This window comes from Pelodiscus sinensis, chromosome 3 (assembly GCF_052426305.1).
Source record: "Pelodiscus sinensis isolate ZL-2025 chromosome 3, ASM5242630v1, whole genome shotgun sequence".
NCBI lineage: Eukaryota > Metazoa > Chordata > Testudines > Trionychidae > Pelodiscus > Pelodiscus sinensis.
The window spans coordinates 146,323,890-146,338,704 of NC_143054.1; the positions used below are offsets into that span (position 1 = coordinate 146,323,890).

Consider the following 14,815-nt stretch of genomic DNA (forward strand, 5'->3'; position numbering starts at 1 on the left):
AGGCAACTGCCTAGTTTGCCTAGGCTCACGGGCCGTCCCTGTGGGCCTCTATTATGGTGTTTTTGAAAAGTTTCCATGCATCTTGCAGAGATTTTTCTTTTGTCACTGTACTTTTTAATTTCTGTGTAAATAACTTCCTCATTTTTGTGTAGTTCCCCATTCTGAAATTAAATGCCACAGTGTTGGGCTGCTGAGGTGTTTTTCCCACCACAGGGAAGTTAAATAGCATTACAATAGGGTAACTATTTCCCAGTGGTCCAGTTATATTTACCTCTTGAACCAGATCCTGCACTCCACTTAGGACTAAATCAAGAATTTCCTCTCCCCTTGAGGGTTCCAGAACCAGTTGCTCCAAGAAGCAGTCATTTGAGGTATTAAGAAATTTTATCTCTGCATCCTGTTCTGAGGTGACGTGTACCCAGTCAATATGGGGATAGTTGAAATCCTCCACTTTTACTGAGCTTTTTAATTTGATAGCCTCTCTAATCTCCCTTAGCCACCCACCACCTCCCACAGCCAGGGGCATAGGTGCCTATGGGGAAACCTCTGGGGTGCACTCTTGCACCTTGCAGACCAATCATGGTCTGTGGGTGGGAAAGTAGGAAAGTATCCTGGCCCCACCCCTTCTGCTTGAGGCCCAGCCCTTTTCAGTGCAGCCCAGGGCCACTTCAAAAATTTCTGAAATGACCACCGGCAAAAAATTATTGCCCACTTCTGCTCTACAGATATCAGCTTCCAGGTCCCTTATGAAATAGAGGGTAAGGGAACTGAGGTACAGATAGGGAAAGTGACTGGTACGGGGGTAGGCAATTATTTTTTGTCAAAGTTCAAATGTCTTGGTCAAGGTATGGTCAAGGTCCAGACTCCAGGGATGGAAAATAATAATAATGAATAAGAAGAAAAAGATGTTGGGGTCCATTCAAAGTGTCTAGCAGTTTGGATTGGGCCCACGGTCCACCTATTGACTGCTGCTGGACTAGCAGAAGGTTAGATCAGTGGCAGAGTGGGGTCTTATGGTTCATATCCCTCTGCTCTAATACTTTTTCTGAGTGGGGGCCAGAGAGGAAACAGTTATTTAAACAAACCATAGTTTTGTTTAGAATCATAGAACTGGAAGAGACCTCAGAAGGTCATCAAGTCCAGCCCCCTGCTCTAGGAAGGACCAATTCCAACTAAATCAACCCAGCCAGGGCTTTGTCAAGCCGAGACTTAAACACCTCTAGGGATGGAGACTCCACTACTTCCCTAGGTAACCCATTCCAGTGTTTCACCACCCTCCTAGGGAAATAGTTTTTCCTAATATCCAACCTGGACCTCTCCCACCACAACTTGAGACCATTGCTCCTTGTTCTGCCATCTGTCACTACTGAGAACAGCCTCTCTCCATCCTCTTTGGAACCTCCCTTCAGGAAGTTGAAGGCTGCTATCAAATCCCCCCTCACTCTTCGCTTCTGCAGACTAAACAGACCCAAGTCCCTCAGCCTCTCCTCATAAGTCATATGCTCCAGCCCCTAATCATTTTGGTTGCCCTTCGCTGGACCCTCTCCAATGCATCCACATCCTTTTTGTAGTGGGGGCCCCAGAACTGGACACAATACTCCAGATGCGGCCTCACCAAAGCCGAATAAAGGGGAATGATGACGTCTCTGGATCTGCTGGCAATGCTCCTCCTAATGCAACCTAATATGCCATTAGCCTTCTTGGCTACAAGGGCACACAGTTGACTCATATCTAGCTTCTCATCCACTGTAACCCCCAGGTCCTTTTCTGCAGAACTACTACTTAACCGGTTGGTCCCCAGCTTGAAACTATGCTTGGGATTCTTCCGTCCCAAGTGCAGGACTCTACACTTGTCCTTGTTGAACCTCATCAGATTTCTTGTGGCCCAATCCTCCAATTTGTCTAAGTCATTCTGTACCCTATCTCTGCCCTTAAGCGTATCTACCTCTCCCCCCAGCTTAGTGTCATCCGCAAACTTGCTGAGGGTGCAATCCATCCCCTCATCCAGATCATTAATAAAGATATTGAACAAAACCGGTCCTAGAACCGAAGCTTGGGGCACTCCGCTAGAAACCGACCGCCATCCTGACATCGAGCCATTGATCACTACCCGCTGGGCCCGGCCTTCTAGCCATCTTTCTATCCATCTTACCGTCCATTTATCCAATCCACAATCCCTCAACTTGCTGGCAAGAATATTGTGGGAGACAGTATCAAAAGCCTTGCTAAAGTCAAGGTATATAACATCCACTGACTTCCCCATGTCCACCGAGCCAGTTACCTCATCATAGAAGCTAATCAGATTGGTCAGGCACGACTTGCCCTTTGTGAATCCATGCTGACTATTCTTAATCACTTTCCTCTCATCCAAGTGCCTCAATATGGATTCCTTAAGGATCCCTTCCATAATTTTTCCAGGAACTGAGGTAAGACTGACCGGCCTATAGTTTCCTGGATCATCCTTCTTCCCTTTTTTGAAGATGGGCACTACATTTGCCTTTTTCCAGTCATCCGGGATTTCTCCCGATCTCCACGACTTTTCAAAGATAATAGCCAAAGGCTCCAAAATGACATTTGCCAACTCCCTCAGTACCCTCGGATGCACTAAGTCCGGACCCATGGATTTATGTACGTTTAGCATTTCTAAATAGTTCCTAACCTGTTCTTTACCCACCACGGGCTGTCCATCTTCATCCTATCTTGCGTCACTTGGCGCAGAAGTCCAGGAGCCGACCTTGTCCGTGAATACAGAGGCAAAGAAAGCACTGAGTACTTCAGCTTTCCCCACATCATCTGTCACTAGGTTACCTCCTTTATCCATTAGGGGCCGCACACCCTCTTTGAGCACCTTCTTCTTGTTAACATGCCTGAGAAACCTTTCTTGTTATCCTTCACATCCTTAGCCAGTCGCAATTCCATCTGCGCTTTCGCCTTCCTGATAACCCCCCGGCATTCTCGAGCTATACCTTTAAACTCCTCCCTGGTCATTTGTCCAAGTTTCCACTCTTTGTAAGCTTCCTTTTTGTGCTTAAGTTCACCAAGGATTCCCCCTGTAAGCCAGTCCGGTCTCCTACCATGTTTGCCTCTCTTGCTACGCGTCGGGATGGTTTCTTTCTGTGCCTTCAGTAAGCCTTCGTTAAAATACTGCCAGCTGTCCTGGACTCCTTTCCCCTTCATGTTAACATCCCAGGGGATTCTGCCCATCAGATCTCGGAGGGAGTCAAAATCTGCTTTTTTGAAGTCCAAGGTATGTATTTTACTACTCTCTTTTCTTCCTTTGGTCAGGATCCTGAAATCTACCATCTCATGATCACTGCTTCCCAGGTTGTCACCCACCTCCACTTCCCCTATTAGTTCCTCCCTGTTTGTGAGCAGAAGGTCAAGCTGCGCACGGCCCCTGGTCGGATCCTTCAGCACCTGTGTCAAGAAGTTATCCCCAACATTCTCCAAAAACTTCCTGGATTGCCTGTGTACTACCGTATAGGTTTCCCAGCAGATGTCAGGGTGATTAAAGTCCCCCACGAGAACCAGGGCCTGCGATCTGGAAGCTTTGCTCAGTTGTCCGAAGAAAGCCTCATCTACCTCATCCACCTGATTCGGTGGCCTGTAGCAAACACCAACCACAACATCAATGTTGTTGTTTGCTCCTTTAAACTTAACCCATAGACTCTCAACAGGTTTTTCTCCCTCTTTATACTGGAGTTCAGAGCAATCGTAGAGCTCTCTTACATATAGTGCAACTCCTTCTCCTTTTCTCCCCTGCCTGTTGTTCCTGAACAGTCTATACCCTTCCATGACAGCGCTCCAGTCATGCGAGTCATCCCACCAAGTCTCTGTTATCCCAATTAAATCATATTTCTTGGTCTGGGCCAGGGCCTCCAGTTCTTCCTGTTTGTTGCCCAGGCTTCTCGCATTAGTGTACAAACACTTCAGGTAACCAGTTGATCATCCTATCTTCTCCATTCGAAACATGCATCCTCCTTTATTGCCCCTTCCTCTCTGCATTTCTTCTCGGTATCCGACTTCCCCACTCCCCTCAGGGTTTTGGTCACTGTCCCCCGACGAACCTAGTTTAAAGCCCTCCTCATTAGGTTTGCAAGCGTGCCCGTGAAGATGCTCCTTCCTCTCTTCGTTAGGTGGATCCCATCTCTTCCTAACAATCCTTGTGCCCGGAACAGAGTCCCATGGTCGAAGAAACCAAAGCCCTCTCTGCGACACCATCTGCGCAACCACGCATTTACGTCCTCAATTCGACGATCCCTGCCCAGTCCTTTCCCTTCAACAGGGAAGATGGAGGAGAATATCACTTGCGCTCCGAATTCTTGGATCCTTCTTCCTAGCGCTACATAATCCACAGTAACACGCTCAAGATCATTCTTGGCCGTATCATTAGTTCCCACGTGGAGAAGCAGGAAGGGGTAGTGATCCGAAGGTTTGATCAGCTTGATAAGCCTCTCAGTGACATCCTGAATGCGAGCTCCCGGTAAGCAGCACACCTCTCGAGATTCCAGGTTCAGACGGCAGAGGGATGGCTCAGTCCCTCTTAGGAGGGAGTCCCCGACCACCACCACCCATCGTTGCCTTTTGGGGGTGGTGGCCGTGGAACCCCCATCCGTAGATGGTGTTCCCTTCTGGTTTCTTCCTTGTGAGGTCCCTTCCAGAGCTTTCAGCACTGCAGAGCCTGTGGAGAGAGCTTGAAAGCGATTGCTTACCTCTATAGCATCGGGGGATTCCCGTGTTGGTCTTTTTCCCCTTCTAGAAGTTACATGCTGCCAGTTCTCTTCTTGGTCACATACTGCCCTCTCTGGCTCTTCTGCCTGCCGTGCTTGAAGGATTAAATGCTGCCTTCTATCGAGGAAGTCTTCATCCTCTTTGATCAAGCGTAGGGTCGACACTTGGGCCTCCAGTCCTCTAATTTTTTCTTCCAAAATGTCGACCAGCTTGCACTTGGTGCAGATGAAATCTGTTCTTTCTTCTGGGAGGAAGACAAACATGGCACACGCTGTGCAGGTAGCAACAGCAGACCCAACACCATCCATCGCTGCTGTCCTGGAAAAAGGATTTAAAAAGAAAGGCAAGAGAACCTCCTGCCCTTCCCTGTCCCCAACTCCCTCTCAAAACTCCCTGTTAGCAATCACCTGTTCGCAAGCTCCTTGGTCGCTTGCCCACTGCCTTATAAAGCCCCTCCCCCTACCAAGGCTCAGCCAATCAGCAGAGGCTTCTAGAATTCAAACTTTAATTAGAAGCCAACAGTTTCCACCTGCCAATCACAGCCAATCACAGCACAAACTCCATTAAGGGAAGGGGGAGGGCAAAGGGGAGGTGGGGGAAAAAAAAAGCCTCACTCTCAAACACATGGGAAAATAAATAAATAAACAAAAAAACCCCCCAAAAAAGAACACACACCAACCCTCACTCACAAACACAAGCTCAGCACACAGCAAGAAAGCCCCAAACACAACACCCACTTCCCTCAAGACTCCTGTATCTGCTTCTCCTCTACCTGGAGAACTCCTTCTCTAAAGCCTCACTCAAACAGGGAAAGAAAATAAATAAATAAATTTAAAAAACCCAACACCACCACACACCAAACAAACACAAGCTCAGCACACAGTAAGAAAGCCCCAACAACAAACCACACTTCCCTCAAGAGTCCTGTATCTGCTTCTCCTTCACCTGGAGAACTCCCTCTCTAAACTCCCTGTTAGCAATCACCTGTTTCATAGTTGGTAGCTTGTATGTTTCTACCTTTCATAGTCCACTGCTTTACAGCGAGCAATTGTGGCAGCATGAGGTGTTTTCAGAGTGCATCCAGCAGTCCTTCCTCGGTGTCACTGCAAAATCAGGAGCCCGTTATACCCAGAAGCCTTGCTGACCGTTCTTTTTCTTTAACGAGGGCAGTGTGCCTTATAGGAGGCAGTGGAACTCCAGGACTCTATGCAGTGGGAGAAGCACTGATCAGAGCACCTTTGCTGGGGAAGCAAGAGTAGCTGATGCAGGATAGCTGTTGGGAGTGTAAAGTGTGTGCACGCAGGCTCCCTTCTTCTGGGGGAATTAAGAATGGCCCCTGGAAACTACACACTAGTTGGCAGGATTCAAGAGGTCCGGGAAAAGGCCAGCTCTTTTGAGAGTTCTAGGAAGTGCTTACAGCCCAAGTCTGTGGGATTGCCCCGCTGTGGTTTTACATTCAACTGGCTTATCTGCACCATCTCACCTTCCCAAAACCCTGTAATCCACAGCAGTGTTAGGGTTCTTCCCCTTTCTGTGCTGCTTCTCCCATCGCTACCTACAGGAACCCCTGTGACTGACTCTGTCTGTGTAATGATTGCTCATTGTGTGGTGTTTCCAGAGGCTGAAACCAGGATCTCCAGTGCTCAAAGCACACTCCTCTGCCACTTGCTCTAACAGAACAATTCTTTCTGCAGACACCAATAATGGCCTCTTATCCTTTAAGACACAGACAACTGGACAGAGTTGAGAATTTCTATTTGGGACTGCCTTTCAGTAAATAAGAACCATTCCGGCAAATTTTGTGGGAGTTCAAATTGCCTAGAACAAGAGAGTGACAGTTTTTGCGCATGTTTTGTGGGGGGAATGAATGTCGTTGATGTTGATTTGTGCCCAGGGATGTAAAATTTTGATTATCTGGCTAATTGAATAGTCAATGCAATTTGCATCAACTGTTCAATTAGGGTACGTCTAGACTACATGCCTCTGTCGCCAGAGGCATGTAGATTAGGCTACCCGACAGAGTAAAATGAAGCGGCGATTTAAATAATCGCCGCTTCATTTAAATTTACATGGCTGCCGCGTTGAGCCGACAAACAGCTGATCAGCTGTTTGTCGGCTCAGCGCGATAGTCTGGACGCTCCCCTGCAGACATCAAAGGGAGTTGTCGACAACCCAGGTATGCCTCCTGGGATGAGGCATACCTGGGTTGTCGACAACTCCCTTTGATGTCGGCAGGGGAGCGTCCAGACTATCGCGCTGAGCCGACAAACAGCTGATCAGCTGTTTGTCGGCTCAACGCGGCAGCCATGTAAATTTAAATGAAGCGGCGATTATTTAAATCGCCGCTTCATTTTACTCTGTCGGGTAGCCTAATCTACATGCCTCTGGCGACAGAGGCATGTAGTCTAGACGTACCCTAAGTTGATAAGGGCGCTTCCGCCTTTGAAATGTAACAACAGTCCCAGGGCTATTGCTACTGTTCAGAGGCCAAAGCGCTGCAGGGAACGCGGGGCCAGAGGAGGACTCAAGCAGTACCCTGCTGGCCCCATGCTCCCCGTGGCATTTCATAGTGGCAGTGCCACATGGAGCTCGGGGTCAGTGGGGGAGTCCCTGGTTGACCCTGGGCTCCACACAGCACTGCTGCTTTGAAGCACCCACTCCTCTTCGCACCCCCTTGCTGTCTCTTTCTGATAGTGGTAGCACGGGGGGTGGGGGTAGGAAGTGACTAGACTATCCTGTTTACTATCTGATAAGCATTTGCTTATCACATAGTCGACTAGTCATTCATATCCCTATTTGTGCCTTTCTGTTTAGTTCTCTGCAAGCCACAGGAATGAATGAAATGGGAAGGGAATCCCCAACTAGGTCTATGCCCGGTGGCTGTAGAACATTCTTGGCTCTCTGTGGCGGGGTCTGTGCACTATGAAAGTCTCCCCTCTCCCCTGCTCCCCTTGGATGTTTGGCCTCTAGCGATAAAAAGAGAGAACTAAGCAAAAGGTCTTCTTTTTCAAGTTCCATTAAAGGCTGTCTTGGCAACCTCTGGCATGTCTCCTGACAGTTGAAACATATGATGCTTGCTCTCTAGTGTAATTTTCTAAGTATATATGTCCAGAGATGGGGGTTAAATTCAACACAACTGTAAGAAGGGGCTGAACTGCTGCTTGCTGTCAGCCAGCTGAAAGGAGGGGTGGGTGTGCCCACTACAGTTGTTTAGCTCTACAAGGTAATTAACTGTTAACTGTTGACATGTAAATACTGCTCAGGAGAGAATCCAAGGTGTGGCTATGTAAATCCCATTCAGCCAGGTGCTCATGACGAGCACTTCCTGCTCTGTCCTTGCAGGCACTACTAAAGGGTTTGCGCCTGCATACCTTAGAGTACCCATTGGTAGCTCAGACATCTCCTGTTTAGCATCTTCAATCTTCCTATAGGCTTCAGCACAAAGGGTATGGATCATCAGGGTATCCAGATATTGGTCCCCAGCCCGTCGTCTGCAGTATTCTGCAAGCACCTTGAAGAGACTGGAGTTGGTCCCTATCAGTACTGACACATCAGGGACCCCTTTAGGGTCAGGGCATATCAAGGCTACTGTGTCCACCTCTTCTCTTACCCCTGCCACCTCCTCAGGGAATTCCAAATGCACTATGACATACCCTTTGTAGGGATATTCGTTCATGCTGAGACCACACAGGCCAAGGCCAGTCAATGGCTGGATAGGCAGGTGCCTGAGCACCTGTTGGTAGAATGACTGGAATATAATTGTCACCTGAGATCCGGTATCAAGCACTGCTTTGCACTCTGCCCCTTCAATCCTTACAGTGACCTCTGCTCGAGGCCCTATCAGTCCTGAAGGGATCCTAGCTGAGTGGTCTTTTCTGGGGAATCCGTCAAATCCTGGGGGTCTGGGTGGTCCCTGTCCCCCGACCGTCTCATGACTGATTCTCAGCTTTCCATAAACTAAACTGGGGTTTTCCTCATTTGGGCAATGTGCAGCCCTGTGCCCATCTTGACCACACCGGTAGCAGAAGAATGATCCTCTCCTTTTTCGGCTGGGTGGGATGGCAGCTCCAGGCGCTGACTTATCCATCACCACAGCCTGAGGTTCCTCATCCCTGCAAATCCGCGCTTGGTCAATGGCTCTCTGCAACTCAGCAATCCGTTCTGTCAGGACCTGAACTTGCTGGGCAATGTCTCCAACCTCTGTACATAGGCTGAGAGCTTCTCTCCTTGGTGCTGCTTAGCATTGAGAAAGTTACAAAAACTGTCTTCAGGACCCTCCATGCTCCCAAAGGTGTGAGTGAGGGCCTCTAGGCAGTCCTTTACACTGACCTCAGGGTTAGTGAGCTTCAAGGTGCGAATCACATCTAAAGCTGGGCCCCGGAGACTGTCTACTAAACATCTTCGTTTTTCTCTGTCTGGCACAGCCCAATGCTCTAGCATTTCAGTGGTGTGTTCCAGCCAGGGTTCAAACTCCTCTTCCCCAGGGAATAATCTTAACTTACAATAGGAGCTTGCCATAGCATGGGATAGCACACATTTCTCCAAGATTTGCCCCAGGGCTTTTGCCCAATCATCTGCTGAGGTTGCTGCCTCTGAGCTAGAGGCTTCTGGGCCAGGGCCCAACAAACCTGACAGACAAGCCATGATACAAACAGTAATGCCCTCAAATACAAATCACAATTATTTCCCACAACAGCAACTCACTCAACATGTGCTTGCGAGGGGTACTGACCCAGTAGATCCCGGACGAGCCCCCAACATGTAGCCCTTCTGCCGGGTAGGCCTGGCAGGAACCAGGGCGGGGTTCAATATCTTGGGGTCAATCTCACAAAGAACCGGCTCGAGCCCCCACCCAGTGATCTGGGAAATTCACGCACCCCTGGGCGCCTCTTCCCCACTCGCAATGCTTCCCCACTCGCAAGCACAGAGTCTGAGTGTAGGAAAAGAACATTTAATGAAACAGAGGAAGAATTCATACGGCATTAGTTTGGGGAAAACACCACAAACAGAGTTCATAACCCAAACATGAGCCCCCACCCCGGCCAAGATTCGCCCAAAGTCCACCGACTCCCCAAAAGTCTCTGTCCCCACAAGTCTCTGTGCCACCCAGAGTCCCAAAGTTCACCTGCAGGGTTTCACCTCCCAACCTGGGTAGAAATGGGGGTGGGGAGATAGATAGGGGGCACCTTATACGAAACTCCGCTACACTTCACCAGCTGTCTCGTCCCACACCTCTGGACGTTCCGCTGGGCACCTGTCGCCGCTTCTCGCCTGCTGCCGCTCCATGCCACGCCACTGGTCGCCGCTCCTCGCCTGCCGCCGCTCCACGCCACGCCGCTGATGGCCGCTCCTCGCCTGCCGCCGCTCCACGCCACGCCGCTAGTTGCCGCTCCTCGCCTGCTGCCACTCTACTGGCTGCAGTAGGTCTGGCCCTCAGCCAAACCAGTGATTTCAGCTTAGTGATTTCAACTCTCAGCCAAACCAGTGATTTCAGCTCTCAAATGAATCCAGCTTTCACTAGACTAGCAAACAAAAAGACTCCTCAGGGAGTCTGCTTTAGGTCTGTCCTTAAAACAAAGGGGGAAAGGTGCAGGCTGGGCCAGTCTTATAGCTCACACCTGGTAGGTGTGAAGCAGGCTGACTCAAGTCCTTTAACCCTTTCCCCCAGCTCTGTTCACTCAACTCTGGAAGGGGGGAGGCTTGTTCTTCCGAGACCTCTTACCATGATGGTGGTGTCTCTCCTGCAAGCACTGGTGGCATGTTTTACAGTTCCCACATTTAGGGGTAGCATGATTAGTGACCCCCACAACAGTCCCAAATTATATACAATTCTCCACATTCCATTCCAACACTGACCCTCCATCAGCCCTGGCTGAATGGGATTTACATAGCCACACCTTGGATTCTCTCCTGAGCAGTATTTACATGTCAACAGTTAACAGTTAATTACCTTGTAGAGCTAAACAACTGTAGTGGGCACACCCACCCCTCCTTTCAGCTGGCTGACAGCAAGCAGCAGTTCAGCCCCTTCTTACACAACAAATTCTATTTTTCCTTGGACTCGTAGTATGCTCGCAATTTGCATGCTTGCAGCAAATTTTGTTTAATGTCAGCTGCTCTGATTTTCTCTTTGTTTCTTTTTGGCTAGAAAGCAACTGTTTAAAAAAGTCAAACTGTGGCTGCGAGCTACTTTGTACAAGCCTGGCACTGGCAGGAGGAGCAAAGAGGGTGGGGAGAATCACAGTTTTCCAGGCAGCCTGAGAAAGAAACTGTTCCTTCTTTCATTCACTTTTGCTAAGGGATTTCTTTCACCTTCAGTGCAGGTCTTTGTGCTGTTCCTCTCCCCGTGTCTGTCCTCGTGCAGCCATCAGAGTTGCAGGGGTTTCTGAAGGTAGATCAGAGAATTTTGAGTTCATTTACTGTTTGAGATACAACATGCATGGCTCCTGGTCCCTCTCATGTGCTATAAAAACACCAAGTAGGGAATGGGAACCTGGATTGTCACCCTACCAGGACTGTCATCATGTGCATTAATTGGGTGTGCCCCTGAAGTAGGATCATATGAAGCACTCTATGGCTGAGAGAGTCCAGATGTGGTTTAATGGACAATCCTGTGATGGGGGGGGACATATGTGCTGGGGGATATGTACGTGTGTTGGCTGAGTGCTTGTGTGTGGATCAGTGTAGGGGACGAGTATGCCATGGACAGTGCGTGAGGTTGCATGTGGCTCTGTCTGAGTAGTCGCGACAGGGCATGTGGGTGTGTGCGCGTTTACAGCTGTGTCCAAGTGGGTGGGTATGGCACTGTCTGAGTGTACTGGTAACAACATGTCTGTTTCAGGGCTCGTAACCCAGAGCCAGGCTTTGATGTGACTTCACCACATCCAAATCAAGGCTGCCCAGTGACTGAAGTCCTGCCAGTTGGCAGCCCTCAAATGCTTCCTAAAGCCTCAGCATTAGCCTTGTAAAATAAAGGCCATTTCTGATGTTTCCACTCTCTTTTAAGTCCTCCTGGGAGTGCTGACTGTTGTGTTTACCCCACTCTCTTGCCCTGTCTGTTTGCGGCCTGGTTTCTGTAGCCAGGCAACACTTGTTAGGTTTACTTAGTGGTCTCCACAGGGACAGACTACACAGGTAAAGGTGCGTGACGGAACAGACTGCCACTGTGTTGTGGCAAAGGTCCCTTAACTTCAGCCATGAAAGGATTGACCCCGAGGAGAGACATGGGGGAGGAGGCTGATTCGGCAGGGCACTCATTGGTTACAATGATGTTGCTGAGTTGTGGTTGAACAGCTGCTCCCTCAAATTACTTTGCAACCTCAGGCCCTTAGGGTTTTTTTTTTTTTTTATGATTTATTACATTGCTTCTTAACTGGTGCAAATCTGCCTGCATAGGCTGACTGGCTAGGTAAGGGAGCAGCTTCTTCAGGGAGACCCACAGGTTGAGACCCAGTGCCCTCTCCTTAGAAAGATTGTGGAGGCGATTTCCCATTGGCCACAAAAGACCCCAAGGAGGCTTGAATGCTGTGCCAGACCACCCTCAGGCTTCATCGCCATGTCCTCATGGAACAGCCTGCTCATGGCCATGCTCATGTTCTGTGTTTCTCCCTGTCTGGCAGTACGCCAAGGCGGTGAAGCTTTTTGGAGAAAACGAGGGTAAGATGCAGCCAGATGAATTTTTTGGCATCTTTGACACCTTCCTTCAGTCGTTCGCAGAGGCCAAGCAAGATCTGGAGACTATGAGGAAGAAGAAGGAGGAGGAGGAGCGCAGGGCACGCATGGAGGCCATGGTGAGAATCTGGTGAAGGGGGTAGGGAAATGGGATACTCCTTTTCTTGCCTGCCTCTCAAGAACAGGGGCCAAATGAGACAATTCCCCCACTCAAGCTCCATCTCTGCCACTGCTTCACACACCATCTGTCACTGTCTCCTTTGCTCCCACAAGCCTGGCTCTCTTCCACCTGTCTCCTCATTACTCCTCTCCTCTCCCTGTCCTCCCGCTCTTCCTCCTGCCAAAATGCCCCTTGGCGGCGTGATTTCCCTCCTACTGCAGGCCTTGTTATTGACCCAGAATTCTCAGTAACCAGGGCAAACACCTACTGGCTCTCTGGAAATCACAGGGCTCCCAGCAAGACTGGGGCAAGGAGATCTGCCCCAGGGATCTGTTCCGCACTCTTCTCCCCAGAAAAGGCTGCTCTGTCAAATCAGGGCATGCTGTCCCAGCTCGCAAGCTGCCTCGCTGATGTCTGAGTGCCCCCTCCCCCACACACTTGGAAGATGGGCTGCTTTCTCTGCCCACCTTGGGGATACCATCCTGGTTTAGGGCTGATATTCCTGTTCTGAAGCTCTGAATGCCAGATCCCACTCTGTGGGCACTCTTCCCACTGGGCTACTTCTATGCAGACTGGATTCACAGAACAGGACAGTGCCCGTTCTGTGCCCATCCCAGAGCAGCGCATCGTGCACAGGATGGGAGCATGCTGTGCCCAGTGGTTTCCATACAGACACTAGCAGCATTTTCCTCTGGCTGCCCTAAATGCCTTGGGCCCTGAGAGGACAGAGAGAACTTGTATGTACAGATGTGAAGGACTAGTCGACTATCCCATAAACAAATGCTTATCAGATAGTCGACAGGATAGTTGACTAGTTGCACACACACCCCTTGCTGCCTCTATCAGAAAGTGGCAGCAAGGGGGGAAGAGGACGGGGTACTTCAAAGTAGCAGCATCGCTTGAAGCCTGGGGCCAGACCCGGGGCTCCATGCAGTGCTGCAGCTTTGAAATGCCGTGTGCAGCCTGGGGCCAGCTGGGGTGTCCCCAGGCTGCACACAGTGTTTCAAAGCAGCAGCGCCACATGGAGCCTGGGATCAGCTAGGGAGTCCCCTGCTGACCCTGGGCTCCAGGCGGTGCTGCCACTTTGAAATGCCCTGGGGAGCACTGCATCAGACTGCATGCGGTGTTTCAAAGCAGCAGTGGCACGTGGAGCCTAGGATCAGTTGGAGTCCCCAGCTGATCCCGGGCTTCGGTGGTCTCACATTGAAGTATAGCTGCAGCACCCCCCCCCCTCCACACACACACACTTTGCTTCAGATGATTGCTGATTTGGGATGGTTTTAAACCACTCTGTTTGGCTTGGTTCAGAGACAGAGAGGAGATTAATGAGAAATTCCAGGTCTTCAGTATTGTCCTTGGAACTGCTATATGAGGGCATTTAAAATGCCACTACTAGGCACCAATGTATTAGTGCTTAGTATTAAAAGTGAAGTGGTTCATTGTTGTTCCACAGGTATTGTATTCGGGGCTGAGGGGCACTGGCAGAGCTGTGTGTGGGGAGCCCAGGCCTGGGATAGCAGGAGGCTGCAGGGCAGGGGGAGGGGCACTGGCAGAGCTGTGTGTAGGGAGCCCAGGGCTGGGATAGCAGGGGGCTGCAGGGCAGGGGGAGGGGCACTGGCAGAGCTGTGTGTGGGGAGCCCAGGGCTGGGATAGCAGCAGGGGGGCACTGCAGGGCAGAGGTGAAGGGCTTGGAGAGAACTGTGTGTGATCAGGACTAGAATAACCAGGGATGTAACTCATCACAGTTGGAGTCTATGTGCTGTGTAAGTTGAAGGAGAAGTGGGAAGTTCTCACCAGGTCCCATATTCAAACTTGATGGGATGGCCTCTCTCCTGGAAATCTGTCCCTGCTGTAACCTACTTTACAGAATGTTTTCCATCAGCCACCATGATTCAGGGAAGAGGTAGTGAGTAGGGCCCCTTCGCTGCCCTAACGAAGGGTTGTACTTGATATATGGTGGTGCTGCTCCTGCATCTCAGAGGCTGACACAGAATCAGAGTGTTGCAGTTGGGTATGTGCATGTGGGACTGGTCACCAGCCCTAACCCAAGAAGCCAGTCATTGCCGGGAGCTTAGATGGACATCAGTGAGACAAACTCATGTGGCCACACTCCAGGGAAGCAGGGCATCATCAAGGGAAGATCTTGGCTAGTAAGCTTTTTTTTAAAAAAATTAACCATTCTTGCTCATCATTGATGCTGTTAATTGACTTTCTGACTCTCCTTCAGGTTGGACGGTGCAGTCTGGCTGGTCT

The 14,815-nt window shown here is 50.0% G+C and overlaps 1 protein-coding gene across 5 annotated transcripts in view; it reads left to right on the forward strand.

Moving 5' to 3' along the window:
• DAAM2 (dishevelled associated activator of morphogenesis 2) overlaps positions 1–14,815 on the forward strand; it is a 371,485-nt gene that overhangs the window by 347,936 nt on the left and 8,734 nt on the right. For all 5 annotated transcript variants that reach the window (XM_089777421.1, XM_075925085.2, XM_006131756.5 and 2 more), the window contains one exon: positions 12,351–12,521. In XM_089777421.1, the coding sequence (XP_089633547.1) occupies positions 12,351–12,521 (171 nt within the window). The remainder of the gene's footprint in view (positions 1–12,350; positions 12,522–14,815) is intronic.